This window comes from Ictalurus furcatus, chromosome 21 (assembly GCF_023375685.1).
Source record: "Ictalurus furcatus strain D&B chromosome 21, Billie_1.0, whole genome shotgun sequence".
Taxonomy (NCBI): Eukaryota; Metazoa; Chordata; class Actinopteri; order Siluriformes; family Ictaluridae; genus Ictalurus; species Ictalurus furcatus.
Genome location: NC_071275.1, coordinates 1,350,161 through 1,372,296, shown reverse-complemented (window position 1 = coordinate 1,372,296; position 22,136 = coordinate 1,350,161). Strand labels below are relative to the sequence as shown.

At 39.8% G+C, this 22,136-nt stretch overlaps 2 protein-coding genes across 2 annotated transcripts; both read right to left on the bottom strand.

Moving 5' to 3' along the window:
* Positions 1 to 892: 892 nt before the first annotated feature.
* Positions 893 to 8,751, bottom strand: map1lc3a (microtubule-associated protein 1 light chain 3 alpha). The gene is made up of 4 exons (XM_053652559.1): positions 8,579 to 8,751; positions 6,037 to 6,092; positions 5,726 to 5,832; positions 893 to 2,493 (listed from the first exon to the last, which is right to left on the bottom strand). Exons 1-4 carry the CDS (start codon positions 8,616 to 8,618, stop codon positions 2,331 to 2,333), a joined length of 366 nt encoding a protein of 121 aa, XP_053508534.1. The 5' UTR covers positions 8,619 to 8,751; the 3' UTR covers positions 893 to 2,330.
* Positions 8,752 to 12,935: 4,184 nt separating this feature from the next.
* dynlrb1 (dynein, light chain, roadblock-type 1) lies at positions 12,936 to 21,799 on the bottom strand. The gene is made up of 4 exons (XM_053653317.1): positions 21,667 to 21,799; positions 20,819 to 20,894; positions 19,242 to 19,409; positions 12,936 to 13,352 (listed from the first exon to the last, which is right to left on the bottom strand). Exons 1-4 carry the CDS (start codon positions 21,667 to 21,669, stop codon positions 13,309 to 13,311), a joined length of 291 nt encoding a protein of 96 aa, XP_053509292.1. The 5' UTR covers positions 21,670 to 21,799; the 3' UTR covers positions 12,936 to 13,308.
* Positions 21,800 to 22,136: the final 337 nt, after the last annotated feature.

The following is a 22,136-nucleotide window of genomic DNA, read 5'->3' as shown; positions in this document are numbered from 1 at the left end:
AGTTCTGTCTTGCGTGTCTCATCAGCACCTCCTCACGCTTCCACTAATCCAGAAAAACGTTAAAGTGCTCCACATGAAGCTTTTTATTACGGCTCTCTGCTTAACTGATCATTGTATGTACTCTTGAACTTGGGTTGTGATCTGTCTGTAGTGCTGAAAAGAGTTGTCGTTATGGTCATGTATGATTTAGCTGTTTATTATACTCCTGTTTGGTCAAAGGCATCAACAGTGTTTGCTGAGAATAATAATATGTAATTAATATGAATTTATTTGAAATATTCTTTAGAGTTGTCAATACTTTTGCCTTGTGTATTAGAGCAAATATTTTTTTTTTTACTCATTTTTAAGGGAATTATTCTTTCTTTCATTTTTTTTTTTTTTTTGCTTTAGTGGAAAATTGGAAACATTGTGTTGTGTGTATTTTATACGTTTTTACAATTTTTCTTGAAGGGTGCCAATAATTCTGGTGTTGATGGAATGTGTGTAGTTTGAAAGCTGCATTTCTGCCATTTCATTTCGAAATTACTTTAGCACTTTTTAAGCATATATTTGTTTGAATCTTTTTTCGTGAGCGACATTCGCACGTCAGAAAATAAACGTGTGAAAGATGTAGCAATAAGCATCGTGCTTAGAGGTACAGGAGCACATACCCGACGTTTTATGGGCATTATTTGTTGTATAGTATGCGTTACATGAAGGTTATCCCAGTACTGAATCTTAAAAATAAAGAAAATATTTCGAACCATCATTAAGATGCCATTACGGAATTCTCTGTGTGTGTGTGTGTGATGGTTATTTTTATCCCACCATTAGATTTTTTTAAATAAATAAATAAATAAATAAATCATTTTCAATCAATAAAAAAAAATAAATCATGCACAACACACCTGGAGCTAATCATATGATAGTTTATATACACTTGAGTTTCAAACATAGATACATATTCATTTCATTCTTTTGGTTTTAAAACATCTAAAAAGACTTTTTTTTTTCTCCCCCTACTTTAAATAAAGAAATAATTAACAAATCTAATAGCATAAATCAATATATAAAAAAGGTTGAGAAAAACATGCAATCTATGTAGTGCATCATAAACCCTTCATTGAAGTTGGAACAGAAGGCAAATACATCGCATAGTGATATAAAGGAAAGAAACAAGATACATAATCCAACTGTGTGCCAAAAATTGTTTGAAAATGACGTTTATCCTCTTGGCTGTTTATTTGTGCAAAAGAAGCATATTATTTATACGTGATATAGTGAACAGGACCCATCACAAACTCTAGCAGGGCAGAAGAATGGACGTTGGGGATCTGTTTAGTTGTATATTTTTGCAGGCCTACAGGACAGACTGCTGTGTCATATACACTTCAGGCCACATTCACACTCCCACATTATAATCCTGGGGACATTAAGGACTAAAAATGGTACTCCAACCCATATCTAGCTTAAATAAGACCATGAGCAGAATTAGACAGTTCAACTGCTTCCTGTTTTCTCTTTCCGACCTCGATTCTCCTATACGGACTTTACTTCTGAATTAAACGGTAGTACGGGAACGTGGGGAACGGGTCTTGTACAGGGTCTTCCCAAAACTTGGTAGTTTATTAATTCAGATTTAGATCCTGTATGTTGGTTTGGAGGCCTGTAGTGTTCCTGTACATACACCGAGGCTGCTGTAAAAGCTAATATGTAAAACAAATTTACAGGACTTCACTAAGACTTTATTTTTGCTTTTGAAGAAATATCTTAAAATCTCACTCCAGCACCAATTCGCTGATCACTACAAGCAAGCACTGGGGGGGAAAAAAAAAACTACAGACTAATATTTATATATATATATATTTAAAAAAAACAAAAAGGGGATAAGGATATAACAGACACTCGCCTACTTACAGTACAATGTCATGAAACGTGTTACTCATTATTTTACACACTGACCCTAGCAATAAAATCAAAGAACACAATCAACTGAAGAACAGTCAGGGCCAGAGCACAGAGTATAAGTGTGGCTCTTTACACACACACACACACACACACACACACACACACACACACAGAGGCTAACATTACTAAGTGGAATAAGAGAGTCAAGTTGATAAAAAGGTTAAAGGGAGAAACTAGTAGATACAGTAGTGCTGTGAGATGCACACTCGTGTCGTAATGAGACACAATGAACGTAGTGTTAACTTTATGATGGCAGGAGAAAGGTACAACTTACAGAGAGGAGAGAGAAACAGAGAGATCACAGGGCTACGGTTAGCAGGAACCTGCTTTCTTTCTCCTGGCTTCTTTTGGCTTTCTCTGGTCACACGAAGCCAGTGGAGAACTTAGTGGCCAAATGTCTCCTGGGAGGCATAGACCATGTAAAGAAAGCCATCTTCATCCCGCTCCTGCTCGTAGATCTCAGAGATAGAGGTGGACACACTGACCATGCTGTGCTGGTTGATCAAGAGGAAGAAGGCCTGAGTGGGGTTCAGCTGCAGTCGACGCCTGCAGGCCAGAGTAAATAACACAAGGAAAATCATGAGGACGTCCCACAGGAATAGAGCAGATTAATAATACCCCATTTACACAGTAAAGCAAATGACTATTTAAATGAATCTACACCAGGGGTCTCATAAAGTGTCAGTGAGGCTGCGGTTAAAGTGGAGCCATGCGTGAGTCCACGTGCTTACTCAATTACACTTGGTTTCCAAATGACTAAGACTACATTCACATTACCAGGTTGAGGTGACATCTGATTTTCTGCCTTAATGTGACAGATCTGGGTTGTTGTTTTTCCAGGACTGTATGGATACTGAATCTGATCTTTTCAAATCAGACCTGAGTCAGTTTTGTAGGTGGTCCTAGATCAGATACGTGGCCATGAGACATGAATGAGAAGAGTCAGATCGGAATAACGTGGCTTATATGACCGCGCATCACCGTCATCCTCATCATCATCATCCGGCAAAACAACAATGGAGGACAGCAACAGCAGTGACTACGTTCAGTGGAAGGAAATTGGTGATTTACATGATATTTGGAAAAATCGATTCAAACAAAACTATGAGGAACATACATACATCAAGTATGAAATAAATGCCCAAGAAATCACTGTGCGCATGGGACAGGTGCGTTCTCAAGACAAATATGGGCCTCTTGAGGTTACATAAGTGACCCCCGAGACAGACAGATCCGATCTGAGCAAAAAAAAAATGTTCATGAGTCATGAACACAAACGATTAGGTATCAGGTGACTCCTACGTGGCTGAAATAAAAACCTGCAGCCTGCAAGTTAAAGACTGTATAAACCTGTGTAAAAATGACTGGTACGTTTATATCAGCAAGTATGAGGGGAATAAAACGCTAGTTATTCAATTAACAAGAGTCACTCCGACCTCATAAACTGAGATTGTCTTCCCCATCTTGTCTAAATATTTTAGCTGATGCAAAACTGTGCACTCAAACAAAACACAGAAGAATGTATTCAGTGAAACAGAGCATTGTCACATGGTTGCGTTCACTATAGCATCTGTCCTGTGGAACAGAAATCAAACCCCTGATCTCTGGAATATTTTACAACTCGAAATCAAGGATGATTTCATGGTCTCCAATTCAAAACACAGTCTCCGAATCCAGCGATATTCATTTTTTAAGACTAAACATGAAAATATGGAGCAAGGCTGGATAGGAATTCGATAGTTCAGAAACTATGCTGTTCTTTTTTTGGAGACAAAAAATGCAGGACGAGTTTGGAAGAAGAAATAATAATTCATATGTTCTATTTAATTTAATCATTAGCCGTTACTACAAGTATACCACGGAGGATTAGATATGTCTGTAACATTTCTGAAACCCTGTTTCTTTTATGCAAGATCTGGCATAATATTAAAAAATATTACAGCTTGTCCAGTTACAGAAAAAAAAACCCAAAAGTGCTTTGTCCTGAAGAAAACTTAAAAGTTACAACTTTACTTCGGATTGATGCAAAATGAGGACTGAGGAGACTCAGAAAATGTTCAATAAATGTCTCCTCACAGAAAATTCCCCATATTCACAACTGTTTATGCGGAATGTCCCTGTGTGAGTTGTTACTACAAAAAAGATCGTGTATTACAAAGAGCACATTAATATAAACCTGTGATTCGAATTACAGTCAGAGCTGCTGATAAAGGAGACCCATTATGCCTCTTTTTCCCAAGCCTCAGGTATCCCCAGAATGTGTCTGAACTTTCAGCTCAAAATAACCCACGGATATTTTATTATACCATGCTGTAAATGCCCCTTTTGGGTGGAAGCAAAAATACGCTGTTTTCGTGTGTTTAAATGCAGATGAGCCCCCGCTTTCGAGAAGAGGGCTGTGCCTTTACAGCTCGTGCTTCAGATACTACCGCAACAACAACTCAAGAGAACCAGTATGACTTACACAGTAAATACCAGTGTTCAGCCCAATATGTATGAATTATACATATAATACAGACAGCAGGCGTTTTCGGGTTTAAAATAACGACGACGACACAGAGAGCTCTGTCCTCTGTGAATACAATCAGAGACGACGGTAACGTTAGCCGTAGTATCTGCTAACAAGCTCGTTCGGAAAGGCGATTTCCAAACAGACATTCACAAAATATAAAGCGCGCTACTTACTTACGTCTTCTGGATATGAAGCTGGATCACCGACAGCTGGTACTGATCCATGCTTGAAAATAAACTTTTCAGCAAATCCTGCTTTGTATTGACCCGCGTTCACAAAGCAGTCTGGTGTAAGATGATTCGCACAAACATATACGAATTTAGCTGTTTTTTTGGGGGGCACATTTCCTTCAAAAATAAAACTTCTTCACTGCATCTTCAGCGGCTGTGATTCTGGGAGTACGTGAAGACTCTTACAAAGCTTACAAAGCTGAGACATCCACTCAAGTGACTCTAACGGGAGATCTGCATTTAGAAATATGGGAAAGACATCACTAAAAAGATATTGGGGGGGGGGGGGTTGGAAATTGTGGACACTCAGTGAACATGATGCTCATGTATTAGTGTGTTATGTAAGAAAACTGTCAGTCAGTCAACAAGAGCAGTCCTTGACCATATGTTGAATCTTCCTTTATCTCCAGAGGGTATAACTATACTGAATGGTGTGACTTATAGTGCAATTAAAGTATAACGTTTGGAAGGCAATAAGTGTTAAGTAAATACATTTAGCGCTGGCGGTAAACATTCTGGCGACATGATTCCCACCAAACAAAGGCACCGTAATAAACATGGGAAATAACCAACTCCTTACGAATGTCATCTGCTTTAGGTCATCTCGTGGTGGATGTTAAAATAGATGAAGAGCCACACTACACCCTGCTAATCTGTTCCTCTGACATGGTGTCGAGTTTGATTTCTCTTCTCTAACACGCTTCGTAGCATCCAACAAACATGAGACACTACAGAAGCAACTGGCTTCCAATGACAACACAACTAATTTTAGAGCTGAACATTGACATGCTTGAGCAACACTCTGCTGAGGGACAGCAGGAGCTTTAAATGTGTGACTAAGGTCCCAGACAGCAAGTAAACAAAAACGATCATGTGGAACTGTAGATAGAAGCGTGCGGTCTGCAAGTGGCCCGTTTTTTTTTTTTGCTCAGTATTTTCATGGACATCTTTAGTTATCTCAAGCTTGGCTATTTAAAATATTTCACACCCATTCAGACAGTTTATAAATACTTGACTTTGACTTTTCTGTTCTTACCTGATAATCTTCACCAGTTCACTCATGTTGACATGATCAGGCACTAGAAACTTGGTCTTGTCCAAAACAGGTAGCTGCTTTTCTCCCTTATACCGTTCAATTATAACCTAGGAGCAAACAGGTCAAAGCAAAGCATACACATGCAGTCAGTTTCAATCACACGGTCATATTGCACTCAGTAACCCAACACACACACACATCGTGACCCTGAGAGACAGAGAGACTGAATCAGAATATCAGACACTGCAGATTAGCTAAAGTGTTATTGGTTTCGGATCACGTTCTAATAAAATACTTGGAAAGGGTCTTACCGGAATTTTATTAGGATGCTGCTCTCTTATCTGCTGCACTTCCTTGCAGCGATCAGCTGGAAACCAAATAGTGAAATGAATAACCACATGCTTTAGAAAACAGTTCACATGCACTAATCACAAATAGGAACCATGACACACTTAGACTTTCATTACAAGCTAGTCTATACTGAGGAAACACTTATGAAGCTTGAATTATCATTAAAGTCACTCGTAACCTGTTCAGATATACTCATTAACATTGCTTGGGATTTGATCTTAATAGTAGCAAATATACAGTATGGTATTTTCTTCCCATGTTGCTATGGTAAACCATTAAATAACCGCTATTAAACAATGACAGGTCTGCTGTTTACTCAACATTGTGTTCACACCATAAACAAATAACAAACCAATAAATTATTTCAGCAATTATTCATTTGATGTGTATTCAAGATTAGGCACATTAGGCAAGCGTGTGCCATCGTGTTTAGAAGTCAGAGCCATCAGAGCTATTTATTCCTGAACTTTACACCTTCAGAACCCAGAACAGTTACATCATGTTCAACTGTAGACTGGCACTTTTCTACTACACCTTTCCTAGTTTTATTAAAATGGTTTGTGGCTCTGGTTGACATTTTGAGACCTGGATTAAACCAGTTCAAGTGACCAGTCCACAAGGCATATAATAACCTGAATAATAATTACAAGGTTAATATTGATTGAATAAAGTCCCAGACCCCCCTGCTTATGCTTCACATTACCAACATTTTAACAGAAGGCCTCAATGTTGCCAACCTTGTGAGTCTGTCACGAAATTTGATGACTTTTTAAGATTCCTTTACTGACTTTATATGAGAAATTTTATATTGAGAGCAGGTTCAATCTGCGTGTAAAGCCTAACCAATTTGTGCTTGCGCACCCGTCGTTCCCAATGGCCAATCATTGCTCCCCGTCGTTCCTAACAGCCAATCATTGCTCCCCATCGTTCCCCACGACCAATCATTGCTCCCCGTTGTTCCCCACGACCAATCACTGATCAACGTCGTTCCCAACGGCCAATCACTGATCAACGTCGTTCCCAACGGCCAATCACTGATCAACGTCGTTCCCAACGGCCAATCACTGATCAACGTCGTTCCCAACGGCCAATCATTGCTCCCCGTCGTTCCCAACGATTAATCACTGCTCCCCGTCGTTCCCAACGATTAATCACTGATCAACGTCGTTCCCAATGACCAATCACTCATCACCACAGTTCCCAATGACCAATCACTGATCAGCACAGTTCCCAAAGACCAATCACTGATCAGCACAGTTCCCAAAGACCAATCACTGATCAGCACAATTCCCAACAACCAATCACTGATCAGCACTGTGTCCCACCCTCACACTTCCTGGATCTTCATTTTATTTACATGAATAAAAGAAAGTAATTAAATCTGTAAACTTTTCCTTCTTGTCTATTTCCAGACTCGTCACTACAACTGCGTCACTTAGTCTGTGTTCCTAATAGAAATGATGGAATTTTGTAAATATGTAAATAGTTAGTTTCCATAACACAGATGACTTCTTTCTATAACATATAACTTCTAATCAACGCTATTGTTTTCTGTTCTATTCTCTCTTTCGAAAACCCTCCTTCATGATAGCGCGTTTTGATAAGCACATGACCATGCTCTAAGGAGTATGTCAGTTAGTCCATGACGTCATGTTCGAGCGACTTCTTGAGCATGCATTAGCAGCTCTCCCCTCCCCTGAAAACAGATGTTAACACTGGAAGGCCTGCATTCTGGAGGGGCGACATCTGCATCCTCCTAGTTTGTCACCAGCGTATGCCTATCTGGGATGAAACTGCTATTTATGCTGTAATGTGAAAGGCTGGGCCACATAAAGCCTGCAATTACATGATCCTAAAGCTAACAAATCCGTCCCAGAGCAGATGATAAACTAGCATTTCATGCTCCTCCCTGCACACACCCAGTCCTCAGTGTGGAATATACAGCACATCAAATTACAGCATCATCTTCCACAAACACGAGCCGTCTTACTGCCAAATAAAACCACGAGCTAACATGACACGCTCTTATTAGCACCCATACTAGCTAGCTAGAATAGCTTGCAATGTACGACCATATATGACACAAAATCACGTGATCAGCTAGCTAGTTAAGAGGTCTCATGTTTCCCAAAACAACAAAAAAAAATGGCCGTCTAACGTTAACTGAAGTTATGATGACTCTGCATTTACGTGTTTACATGACACCGCTAGCCAGCTAGCTAACATTCATAACACCCTGTTCTAGTCGGCTAGCACCGAGCTAAACAGACAATAAACTGACTATAGACTGGGTAATGTTAGCCTTAGGCCCGACAGCTGTTTACTGAAATATAATACTAACCCTTACTGAAGATAAACCGACCAGTAGTGGAAGCTAACTAGCTACATGCTATAGGAAGAATTCACAAATGACCGTTAGCTAGCTGTCCGGTTGAACAGCAGCTCGTTGGTAAACAAACACTACTGACATGTTGTAGCTTCTCAGCTTGTCATGAAACCTACCGAATGTCCGTCGTTGTTTAAAAGGTCTGTCGGATGGCATCACTACAATCTGAGAGAAACAAGTCTATTTCTGTGCTTTTCCGACTGCTTTATGATCTGTCCTGCCTTCACTAAAAGCTGATCAACACACTGACTCAAGGCTCTGTGTCACAACAACCGCACAATAACACACGCGTGTGACGTCACGCCGGGGCAAGATTAAAGGGGAAGATCACAATGACCTGTACAACAGTCTACTGCTTCTATACCATACCATGCAATACAACAAACTGTTATCACACCTATAACAGCAAAAAGAACTTATTAGGAACCTCTGACTAATACAGAGTAGGACCACTGGAATAAAGTTGGTTTGACGTGCAGAGATGTGGAAATTAAGGGACCGTCTCTGAAGTTACACACGACGTTGTTAAACACGTTTCTAACTTCAATAGCATTTGAAGGGAATGACTTACAGTCATACAACCAACTGTAAAGTGTTCATCTAGGTGTCAGGTATAATGCACACCTCTCAGATTTATGATATTTATTAAAATAAGCTATTAAATCATATGTAAATTTTATATGAATTTCACTGCAGAATGGGCCCATACACAAAATATACCATCATTTAAAGCTCAATAGCATTTGAAGGGAATGATGTACAGCCACACATCCAACTGTACAGTGTTCGACTAGGTGTCAGGTATGACGCACACCTTTTAGATGTTTGATATTTAACCCTACAATGCATGAACCAAAAAAACCTTCACGAAAGCATAAAGGGGGTCAAAATGACCCGTACTGGATTGAATGGTTTTCTTTAAAAAAAAAAAAAAAATAGACGTCCTATTACTGGAATAATTAAAAGAACTGATGATCCACGATTGTTTTAATGTCGTGTGTAACTTTAGAGACTGTCCCTTAATTTCCGCATCTCTGCGAATATCGATCGTCCAACATCACACCAACTTTATTCCAGTGGTAGGACCTCCCTTTGCTCTCAGAACAGCTTCGAGTTCTTGGTCACATGGTTTCCACAAAGAACTTTCCTCTCAGGTTCTGGTCCATGTTGACATGACTGCATCACGTCATTACTGCTGAATTGTCAGTTGCACATGCTGTGAATCTCTGGTTATACCACATTCCAAAGGTACTGTATTAGATTCAAGTCTGGAGACTGGGGAGGCCACTGTAGTACACTGAACTCACTGTCATGTTCATGGATCCAGTTTGAGATGACTTGTGTTTTGTGACATGGCACATTATCATACTGGAAGATGGGTAAATTGGGGCCATAAAGGGATGCACATGCTCAGCAACAGTACTCAGATCGGCTATGGCAGTGGTTCTCAACAAGTTTTAAAATAGTACACATTATTACAACCTAGTTCTCTTGTTCAAAGTAGTTATAGTGTTCAGAAACATTTTTGATAATTCATGTCCCATACCCGTCTGTTATATAGTTTTATAAAAGCAAAAAAAATCTATCTATCTATCTATCTAAACAGATTATAGATTAGGTTATATATATAGATTTTATATAGAATAGATAATCATTATACCTGGTCTCCTCCAATGGGGGGTTGGGGGCTTTAGTTACAAAAGGTTGAGAACCTCTGTGCTATGGCATTCAAAAGATGCTCGATTCATATTAATGGGCCCAAAGTGTGCCAAGAAAAAAACTCCTCACACCATTAAACCAACCATTAGCAGAAAACTGAGGTTGGGTCCATGGATTCATGAAGTTTACGCCAAATTCTGCAGCGGAAAGCGAGATTAATCGGACCAGGTGTTTTTCCAGTCTTCAGATGCATAGGGGGAATGCTTTATTGTTGCTCCACTCAGGAGTTGATTACGCTGATTATAATCCTTATCTTCATCAATACAACAATACTGTACAAGCAAGAGTGCAATTATACTGAATAGTAACGGAAATAGATCCCAAAGAAGCGACGCTCACGGATCGGCCGTCAGCTAGCTGGCTAGCTTGCTGTTCACTGAACCCACACGGATTTGTAAATTCCCATTAAAAGTGCATCCGGTGAAATTAGCTTCAATTCTTCCTTTTCATCTTCATCTCATGAGCTTTCATATTTTAAGTCAAAAGTTATAATCATGAAAAATGTATCATTCGCCATATACGCTACAATGTCAATAATTCTATTGTAGTAATCATTTCAGTGATACACAGTGAAAAGTCCCAGTGAGGTCATACTAAATATAAGCACATTTGAAATGACACTCGTCCAATCAGATTATTGAACTGGAACTAACTGTTGTATAATTGGCATTTTACTACAGCGCTATTGAATTCTCCAATCTGATTGGTCAATATGTCTGAGTGTATTGCACTGCCCTGTGATGCAGCATGAGCAGCAGCTGGAAAAGATGCAGAGACTTGCTCCATGAGTCCCAGGAGCACATGTTAACCTTCACCCTCCTCAGCTGGTAGCTGTTGTGTGATGTGGAGAGTTAGCTAGCGGGTAGGAACTAGCAAGACCAAATTGGGGGAGAAAATAGGGGAAAATCCAAAGTTATCGATGTTATTTAACAATGAAAAATGTATAAACATTGATATGATGACGTTTTCTGTACGTAATTTAACATTTATGTAACATTTATTTAACATTTACTAAAAGTGTCAGCAGTTTGTAACAGGCAGAACGTTTTCTGCCATGAGAGGAGACAGACGCTTTCATCCATCCATCTTCTATACCACTTTACTCCTTTTCAGGGTCTCAGGGAACCTGGAGCCTATCCCAGGGAGCATGGGGCACAAGGCGGGGTACACCCTGGACAGGGTGCCAATCCATCGCAGGGCACAATCACATACACACTCACACACCCATTCATACACTACAGACACTTTAGAAACGCCAACCCGCCTACCGTGCATGTCTTTGGACTGGGGGAGGAAACCGGAGTACCCGGAGGAAACCCCCGCAGCACGGGGAGAACATGCAAACTCCGCACACACAGGGCCACAGTGGGAATCGAACCCCCGACCCTGGAGGTGTGAGGCGAACGAGCTAACCACTAATCCATGCACCAGACGCTTTCAGTTTCTTTTTAACAAGCTTTTTTTTTCTTTTTAAAAGCTGCGTTTTTGGTCGTATTTATTTCAGGAGAGAGAGGAGAGGGGTGGGGTGGGGTGGGGTGAGTCTGGTGTGAATGACTGTTTAAAGCTGCAGTAGTGCATGAGTGGAAGTGTAACCAGATAGTAAACTAACCACAACTTATCTCACCGGTATTATAGAATATATTGATGAAGTGTAACCAAGATGTATAACCAACATTTAGAATTAACACTTAGAAGCAAAATCTAATAATCAATATTGTTTAACAAGCGTAATCTAAATCGTAGAACACTTTTTGATCAAGTTATATTCTAAGTGTGTACCGAGTTAGATGAATTCTGTGTCTTACTGTACTGTAAGTGTTTCTCGCGATCGGCCTGCACCTTTCTGCACAACAATACATTGGCATTAGATATTCGCTGAAACTGCTTTAGTAAGTAAACAACCTTGAAGCTGGATACCAATTAACGAGTTAGGACAGGGCCTCAGGAAGGGAGGTAGATATCAGCCAGGACGGCAGAAAGACGCAGACAGACGATCATTGACACATAAGAAGGGAGTGTTGTTCAGAGAGAAGCAAAAAACACTCTACGTACCGAGTGAAACCTTTGTTGTTTTTTTTAAAGAAACCTTGTCCTCATAAAACCTTTTTAGGAAAACAACTAACTGTGCATGCTCCACAAATTTAAGATAACATACAGACATGAATAATTAACTGTGGTGAAGAAGATCGGTCTGTTTTAATGAGAAATGGCAAAATTCCACCTAAGATGAGGTCGCTGTGGAGACAGGAATAAAAAGGGTTGTGTGTGTTTGCATAATTTAGACTCTCTGCAGACTGTCTCACTTTATTGTTTCAATAAAGTTTGATGACTTTTTGACATCGACTAACCCTCTGTCTCTGAAGTTTTTTGACTTTAGGAAAATATTGAACTTTGGGGTGATTACAGTAACGCCGCTATACACTGGGCCACATCACACAAACCAGTCATAGAGTATTCGCCTAAAACAGCACACCTCGTCATGTTTCATTATACTGAAGTTTGTTTAAACACAGTTTTACAAAACATACCACTGATGTAGTCTGCAAGTCAAAATTCCCATGACATGTAAATAATTATTTCTTCCATATTACATAACTTTACCCAAACTAGAGCCTTTTAGTGCATTTCATTCTCCCAGCCATAATCCAGGAGCTGATTCACACTTAAACTCTAGCTGCTTAGGAACTTACAACTTGAGACTCAACTCGTACAGCGATATACCAATACAACACATCACACACACTTCATCTTAAACACTGTTTACACACGGCGTTTTATTGTTGCTTATGACAGATAGAGAAACCTTCTACATGTAGCTCCTGTTTTATCTTCATGGCGAGAAATTGTTTGAGCATTGGCATAAAAAGCAAATAAAAGAACAATAAATTAAATGGATTAAACAATTTATGGGAAAAAAAAATAAAAATACTGGAATGATATACTGGAAGGAACAGCAGAACATCAATGCACCTTACATATAATGTTAGACAGAGACCATACTGCCCATTAGTGTCGGATTGTAGGACATTATCTGTACACTTATGGAACTACGACATAAACAAAACTCATTATTCTGCAGAAAAATAAAAAGATGTTTAAATAAAAAGCTATACAGAAAATACCATTTTCACTCCATGGGGTTCTGAATGACGATTAGGAAATAATCTTTATCTGTGAAGAGAGAAGAAAGGAAACGTGTTAGTGTGAGATAAGCGTGAGATGTTTTCCTGTAAACGAACTGGTGAGTGAGCTGCACTTAAATTGGCTTTGATGCAACAACCTACTGGACACCTCCCAATTGGTTTCCTGACCGCAGTATGTTACTGGGCCTTCATCTTTGGTTTTCATTTCTGTCGTTGTTATGCACAAAAAAAAAAATTGTAGTAGATTTTAGTTTTAATCTAATACTTAGAAAAACGATCCTAGTTTTTTCTGAATTGGTTAGTGACAGCAGGAATACTGAGCTACACCGACTTCTACTGTAACACCTGCACATAATTACTGTGAGAACAGAACACGGGGATATACTTGAAGATATATACACGTGTATGCAGATAAAATGTGATAAAGATGTGAACATTTTCACTCTCAAAACATGAACGGATATTTACAGTTGTGCCCAAAAGTTTGCATACCCCTTACAGAATCTGCTAAATCTGAATACTGTTAACACAATAAGATGGATCATGAAAATCCCATGTTCTTTTTTATTTAGTTCTGTCCTGAATAATCTATTTCATATAACAGATGTTTACATATAGTCCACAAGACAAGATAATAGCTGAATTTATAAATATTACCCCGTTCAAAAGTTTACACACCCTTGCTTCTTAATACCGTGTGTCGTTACCTGGATGATCAGCGACTGTGTTTATGTTTTGTGAGAGTTGTTCATGAGTCCCTTGTTTGTCCTGAGCAATTAAACTGCCCCACTGTTCTTCAGAAAAATCTTCCAGGTCCTGCACATTATTTGCTTTTCCAGCATCTTCTGCATATTTGAGCCCTTTCCAACAGCGACTATATGATGTTGAGATCCAGCGTTTCACACAGAGGACGACTGAGACTCGTACACGACTATTACATAAGGTGCAAACGTTCACTGATGCTCAAGAAGGTAACACATTAAGAACCAGGGGGATGTAAACTTTTGAACAGGATGATCGGTGTAAACTGTTAGTATTTTATCTTCTGGGAGACAGGTCTCACGGTAATCTTAATTACCGTCTGAAGAGCAGTACTAAATGAAAAAAAAAAAAGATCTTAAAACAAACTACTAAGGATTGGGGAAAGAAACCGGTGAACCCGGAGGAAACCCCTGCAGTACAGGGAGAACACGCAAACTCCGCACCGCACACACAGGGCCGGGGCAAGAACTGAACCTCCAACCCTGGAGGTGTGAGGTGACACCGTGAATAAATAAGCCACCGTGCATCCTTATAATATAATAATAGAATAGAATAACTTATACTGTGACTGTAGCCCTGAGCTCAGTTTTGATGAAGTGCTTTGAAAGGCTAATCAGAGACTTCATCACCTGACACCCTGGACCTATTACAGTTCACATGCCATCGTAACTGCTCTACTCACATCATACACCTCCTACCTGTGGCCCTGAGCTATCTGGACACTGCAGTTTGTTGCCTACAGTTCAGCAGTTAACACTAATTCCCTCCAAACTCACCAGCAAGTTGGAGGACCTGGGACCTGGTCAGTGGATCTCCAATGTCCTCACAGGCACACCACATGGGTTGCAGACATGTCTGATCCTCCCACATGCTCAGCACTGGAGCCCCCCAAGGTTCTGAGTTCACTGCTGTACTCATTGTACACTTATGACTGTGTGGCCACTTCCAACTCTACCACCATTGTTAAGACGACACTGTAGTTGTGGGCCTGATCTCATAACAACGAGAACGCCTACCTGGAGGAGATTAAAAGCCTGGAGAACTGGTGCCCCCTCCTGGACGTCAGCAAAAAAAAGGATCTGACAGTGGACTTAAGCACGAAGCAGGAGAGGAGCTACCGGCCACAGATGTTAAAAAGGACCCCAGTGGAGAGAATGGACAGTTTTCAGTACCTTGGTACTACAGTCACATAATGCAAGATCTGTCATGGTCCTGTCACATCAGCACCCTGGTGAAGAAGGTCCGGCAGTGTCTTTACCACCTTACACGCTTAAGAGACTTAAGAGCTAAAGATGTTTCAAACCTGCATAATCTAGAACACCCTGACGGGAAGCATAACAGCCTGGTTTGGGAACAGCAGCAAGCAGGATAGGAGGCTCTCCAGAGGGTGGTGTGATCAGCTGAGCACACCATCCACACCGAGCTCCCTGACCTGATTTACAGCAAGCGGTGCTGGACCAAGGCCAGGAAGATAATGAAAGACCTCAGCCATCTGAACAATGGACTCCTCTCTGCTGCAGCTTCTTCCCACAGGTCATTCGGCCTCAACCCAAACACCACCAATGACAAGAGCTTGGACTTGCTTACACAACACCCACACCACCTACATTCCTTAATACATCTTCAATAACCACTTTAGCATGTATTTATAAGTATTTGTTATACATGTGAGCAATTTCAATATATTCTATAAAAAACATGCCAGCACACATCGTACAATTTTCTATTTGTGATATGGTTATCGGGTTGAAAATATGGACACCAAGTAAAAATGAAGACGAAACTGAAGAAGTCCCTTCATGGGTGTTGAAAGAATTATTTCAAAATATCCATTAAATATTTTATTTGTGAAGGCAACAACGTATGGTTCCTTCACTTGTGGTGTTTGTGTTATTTCTCTGAGGGAAAACAATACATTTGCTAACAATACCTCTACAGTAACTTGAATAGAGTACAACAAAAATGTCCTGTGCTCATTTACAAAGAACCAGCAGGCAAACAACAGAGCATGTTCACTTAGAAAAATGACAGCATGAGGACTACAAAACTGGTCACAGCAATGCACACCTGTCATGGGCAACAGTGGAAGCCAATATCATGTCAAGAGCTAGAGGATGTGGAGTGAGTGGATGATAAGTGAAAGGAAGAAGAAGGACAAGCGTCAGATGAGACCCAGGCTACTTAGGTTGACCATCTGGTCGATCATGGATTAAATATGAGAGAGGCTGAGCAGCAAGGCCAGCTCAAAATGAGCTCCTACACTGTTACTTCCATCATCGGGATGTTTAAGAAGCAGAACATGCAAGTATAAGATACCACAAGTATAGTGTGGGCTAAAACTATTCATTCCAATGTTGGTCAATTATACAGGAGTGTAAATACAAGTGAAACATCATGTTTTTGGATCATACACAGTGGGAAACGCTGTTCCACGAGTTTAAGAACAAGTAGGTGTAAAACCTGTGTGAAGTTGCCCCCCACCCAGCGCAAAACGTTGGCAAAATAGTCTCAATCGTTTGTGCCGTAAAATTTTTGAGATATTATAAGAATATTTATAGGTCATTCTGAGGTCACTCGAATATATATATATGAGATGCACCGATACTAAATTTCTCAGCCGATACCAATAGTTCTGCCTTTTACGCTTTCTTCTAAATGAATAATAATTAATTTAAAAGAATTCTGAAAGAAATGCAAATAAAAACTTTATTCTCTCCATTTCAGCAAGTTGTTTGACAGTAACTGGTCTCATACAGGAAACACATTACTCTGATTAACATGAACACATGAACTCAATTCTGAAGATTAAAGTAAGATTATGAACTTATTGAATGTTATTAATTCATATTAACATTGACTGAATTGTAAAAAAACCCCTGTTAGTCTCACATTCACTCTCCACAAACTTAACATTTCTATATATATATATATATGTTTCTATCCAAAATGCTCCACTGTGTGTACGGGTCAGGGGAAACTGGTGAAGCTGCTTAAAAGCTTTAGTTTAATTGAAGTTTATTGTCATTATATTCTGTATTTGCACGCTTGCAGTGTAAAGTCTGTAGTTTATTATAACGGAAGTGACGTGTTAGTAACGAGGCCGCGGTGCTCCTCACGCGCAGTGTAGACGCGCTGATACAGAGTGGAGCGCGAGTAACATCTGTAATGTCTCATTAAAACATTATGATCAAAAGTAAACACAAGATAAATAATATGTCTAAAGACAGCGAGGAACAGAAACCACACGGTGCAGTGAAAGTGAGATTTTATTATTCATTTACGACTGGAGTTTAATTCGGTGCTTTTTGTGCATCCATAAAAATTAATTCATAAATACTATAAAATAAATTATATATATATATATATAAAATAAATGAATAATATATATTCTGGTGTGTGTGTGTGTGTGTGTGTGTGTGTGTGTGTGTGTGTCTGGGGGCCATCGTCAGTCGTCTAGACTCATGGCGGTCACCGGGAAGTGAGAGCGAGGCCGATGCTGCGCAAGCCTTTCTAACTTTAATCCAATTCAGACGCAAGTCGAGTTCCAGTTTGTGTTCTCCATAATGGAGGCGGAAATGGAAACCTCGGTCTTCGTTGAAATCGACAGACGAACTCCTGGTGTGTGGGTGTGTGTGTGTGTGTGTGCGGATTCTTTTCTGTTTTGGACAAACAGTTGTGTAAAGTTTTAGTCTGAATTTATATTTGTAACACTCAGTTTGTGGATTTTATTTGAAATAAACGGTAAATGGTACTGAAAGTGGTGACTTGTCCAGTACAATGTCTTGTATGCTACCCTCGTGATACCTCACACTGCTGTGTAACACTGTATTTTAACATCTGCAGCGACAAAATAGGATCCTTGTCGACCAAATTCTGTCATTTCTCTCTTGCTTAGCTTTGCGCCGGGTGGCCAAATTAGGCAGACGGCTAGGCTCAAATCCATCAGCTTTGTTGCCTCTGATGTCCTCCATACACGGGGTTCCATTCTACCCTCACACAGTTCTTTGGCTATCTGCAAACGCAAGTTACCAGACATTGCACGCTTGGAACAGCCAGTGTGCAGGGAGTCATCAGCGTTTTTAATGAAACACTTGAGCACCATTGGGCTGTTCATTTCAGGCTCTCGATCACATTTTACATGAATGGTGCCATGACACTCCTGACAGTTGCCTCGGATTTCTCAGAATTTCTCTGTGGCTGATAGATAGACCGTGGCTCTTTTAAAGGCAAATGTGCAGGGGCTTTTCACTTCTTGCCCGATGTGATGATTTATCACATGCATCCAGATGCCAGGCTTCAAAATTGTGTACACCCTTTTTTGTGTTTTAGAGAACTTGTTTTTGTATTGAACTGTTTCAGGCAGAAATTCAATCCATTTCTGAAATAGAACTTGAAGATCAAATGTCCAGCAATCTTTTGGTCTGGGGGAAAGGGACCCTGGCTCAAAATCAGTGTCATCACTAGTGCCACTTGTTTCATGATCACTTTCATAAATAGACATAAATGGGATTTCTGTGGGGTTTTTTTGTTGTTGTTGTTGATTTGTTTTCTGTTTCATCTCTACTGCTCATTAAAATGATGTAGGCGCATGAAACGACTCCTGGTATAGTTATAAAATGTAAGGACTAATTTTCTGGAATAATTAATGCCACTCTAATTAACTTAATCTATAGGCAGACTAACAGGATGAGGAACGATTTCAACTGGGACACAGAAATAACTAAATGTATTTCATTATGAAGGAGTCATTATCTGCGCTAAAGATTGTTTTGACACGGCACATTGCGAGAAATCACTCGTGTAGTTCTGATTACATATTAAAATACCCTTTCCCAGTGTTGGTCCTGGACTCACATACAACTGGAAAATATTTTCTGAATACACTTTAAATGTCTTTAAGTCCTTGTTAGTGACTGAATTGTGTGAGGTGTGTCAGGAGTAAAGAACAAGTTAATGTGCATTACAGGTCTGGAAAACAGTGGTCTAGTTTATAATGGAGACATTCAATAAAAATGACTGAAAACACTTATTCAACACGTACTGAATTCATTAATCAGGATCAAAATGACTAGGCGATGACAACAATACAGTAACATACAAGCACAGACAAAAGACTGCAACATACAAGGAGACAGAAAGGAAAAGCTTTCGTTACCTGGAGCAATCATAATCTCATTCTTCTTGGAGCGGACCCTGAGGAAAGTGAGGTCATTCTGTGGGTCAATGTCCCTCACTGTACTCCGTGCTTTCATCACCAGCTGGTGGAGGAGGCCTGCATACTGCACTGTGCTCGAGTTATCCAGAGTGGTTTTAATAGGAATGCCTTCGGAAAGGAGACAGCAAGAGAGATCAAACTTTTCTTTTTTTAAACTGTGTGTAAATTTGTGTGCCTGTAATTTAATGTCACCAATGCTTTACAATGTAAAAGGCTTTTCCAGGCTAATAAAGCTACTTGAAACTTGAGAACACAGAGAGGCATCCACGAAGCAGAAGGCAAAAGCGGGACAACAATCACAGCTTTGTTTAAATTTGGCTGGACTTCATCATGTGATGCTTTCATGTCATAGATTAACTCCACATTCCACTAGCTAAAGAAAATCTTCCAACTGATTGATTAGAGTGTGTAAGAAATAAAACAGGGGAGGGTGTGCGATTGTAGGAAAAAAACTCTATGACCGAGTGGTGTGATGCAGCCCAGCGCATAGAGGAGTTACTGTTACAACCTCAAGGTTGATTAATCTAAGTCCATGTATAGTTTCTGCCTGTATTTCATCTGAGCATGCCAGTATTACCTCCCAGAGCTGCTGTTTCGAGGTATACTGCCCTCATAGATCTTCCTTTTACGGATGCTCCACAGGTTCTCAATAGGATTGAGGTCAGGCAAATCCATGATTTTTTTTTTTGCTCCTGAGAAAGTGTAAAGTCCTAAACTCCTCTGTCCTGAAGACTTTCCCCACTCACGGACTGTTACAAAACGCTAAAAATGCAATATAAACATCTCCTTACCGAAAACACCACCAGATCAACCCTTAAGTGTTTTCCTTTGTTAAATAACAAGACTATTTCTTACTCGATTTACCATTAGGCTTAGATTACATAGAGTGTAGCGCGGGGCGATATATCGATATACTATCAAATATTGTCAGAATTTATTACGCAATACACTTTTCTGAGATATCATCGGTATGGTGGTATTTAAAACGTTTTTAATAATTGCAAACGAAATGGTACTGAATGGATGACGCTGATTTGACATCATTCTAAAAAAAAAAAAAACAACAACCTTAATCTTCTTTGTCTTCATAGGCATCAAAGTCAGTTTAATGGGTTTTATTTTTGTTCATTTTACTACTGTTCTGCAGACAGTTTGTTAGCCAAATCATATATCTTGATATGCATCATGAATCATAGAAACATCCTCCAGTATCGTGATATGATCTGATAAGTCCCTCTGAACGAGCGCTTACTACAGAAACATGACCGTATTAGAACGAGAGCACTAACGTAACCGTGTGATTTATATTCCCGTCATCACTACGCTCAGAGCTGTAGTGATAGAAACTTCATCTCCAACGTCTGACCAATCAGATTTGAGAACTGGACAGCGCTGAGGTATAAAATCTGCTCATACACAGGTGTTTGATTGTGTGGCTCGATACACAGATTAAAACATCTGATGAACGTCAGCTGAATCTTGAGGAAATCGTTAAACTATCCGAGTGCACTGATTACCCTCCGAGTTGATGATGATGATGCCTTGTACTCCTTTCTGATTCTGGATTCTCTTCAGCGTTTCCTCGACTTCAGCCTTCACACAGAAACACAACAGCCAACTGAAATATCTGACTAATGACCAAGCATGTAGCTGTGATTAATCACAAGAGAGATCTCTCTCTCTCTCTCTCTCTCTATATATATATATATATTTATGATCAATAAAAACTCTTATTAATCCCTGCTGGGGAAATGGCACTGTCACAGCTGCATAGTGGTAAGGATATTATACTCGAGAAGGCAGATCACTAAATATTTTACTGTATTATTGTGTCAAAATGACAGGGACATAAAAAGAATGATGACGGCGTGATTTATAATGCAGTAAATATGAGAAAACGTGGGAAATGTAGACGTACTGGTTCACTATATTCAGAGGATTTATTTATTTATTTATTTATTTATTGCTGTTTGTGTGAAATCTCTGGCATGCTTTGGCAACACTGTCATGTCAATAATAACAGTTCATATTAGCAGTTAGCTACCGAGCTAGCTCTAACTAGTTCATTACAGCTAGCTAACGGATTAAGGCTAGATAATAGGACACAATTCAGTCATTTCTGAACAACGCAGATTCAATTATTGTGAATTTGAACGTTACCGGCTGTCAAAGGTTGCTAACAAGCTACGCGCTAGCAGCAGTGAATCCCATTGTATGGCAACGCCCTGTAACAGGAAAGAGATGCTAGTAGAGCTAGCGAATATTAGCTTGGTGCAGCTGTCAGTGCTTTTCTGAGAGCCGGAGAACACATAATCATACATTCGTGGTGAAATAACGTCCCGTTATAAAGTAATAAAGTACTTGCCATTGTTAATTATTTGCGTTCCTATAGGAATCCCAGGTACAGTTTCTGGCAAACAAACTCGCTAGCATAGCATTGGACGAGCTGTACTCTGATTTGTTGTTGAATGTGAATTCCAGTAACTTTAAACGCTGCGCCCTCTCAGCGCCACCTGCAGGCGTGGAGGAGAACTACAGCAATAAAAACAAAAACGTTACATCACTCACAGCAGCGGTTCTCAAAAGCACGGAGCCCTTTAAAGCGTCACGAAACACTAAACTACATTTGCTGGGATTTTAACTGAGGTGTTCGTATCGCACATCATAAAAGACAATCTTAGCATCTGTTCATTTTAATTGTAGGAGAAAACTGGTTAATTTTGAGCTTTTTTTCCGCTATTTTTGTCTTCCTGGTTTAAAATCTCAGTCACAGGCGGTGACGTGGCAATGTACTATAGTACTTCGATGACGTGTCGGTGTCTCATAATTATTCAT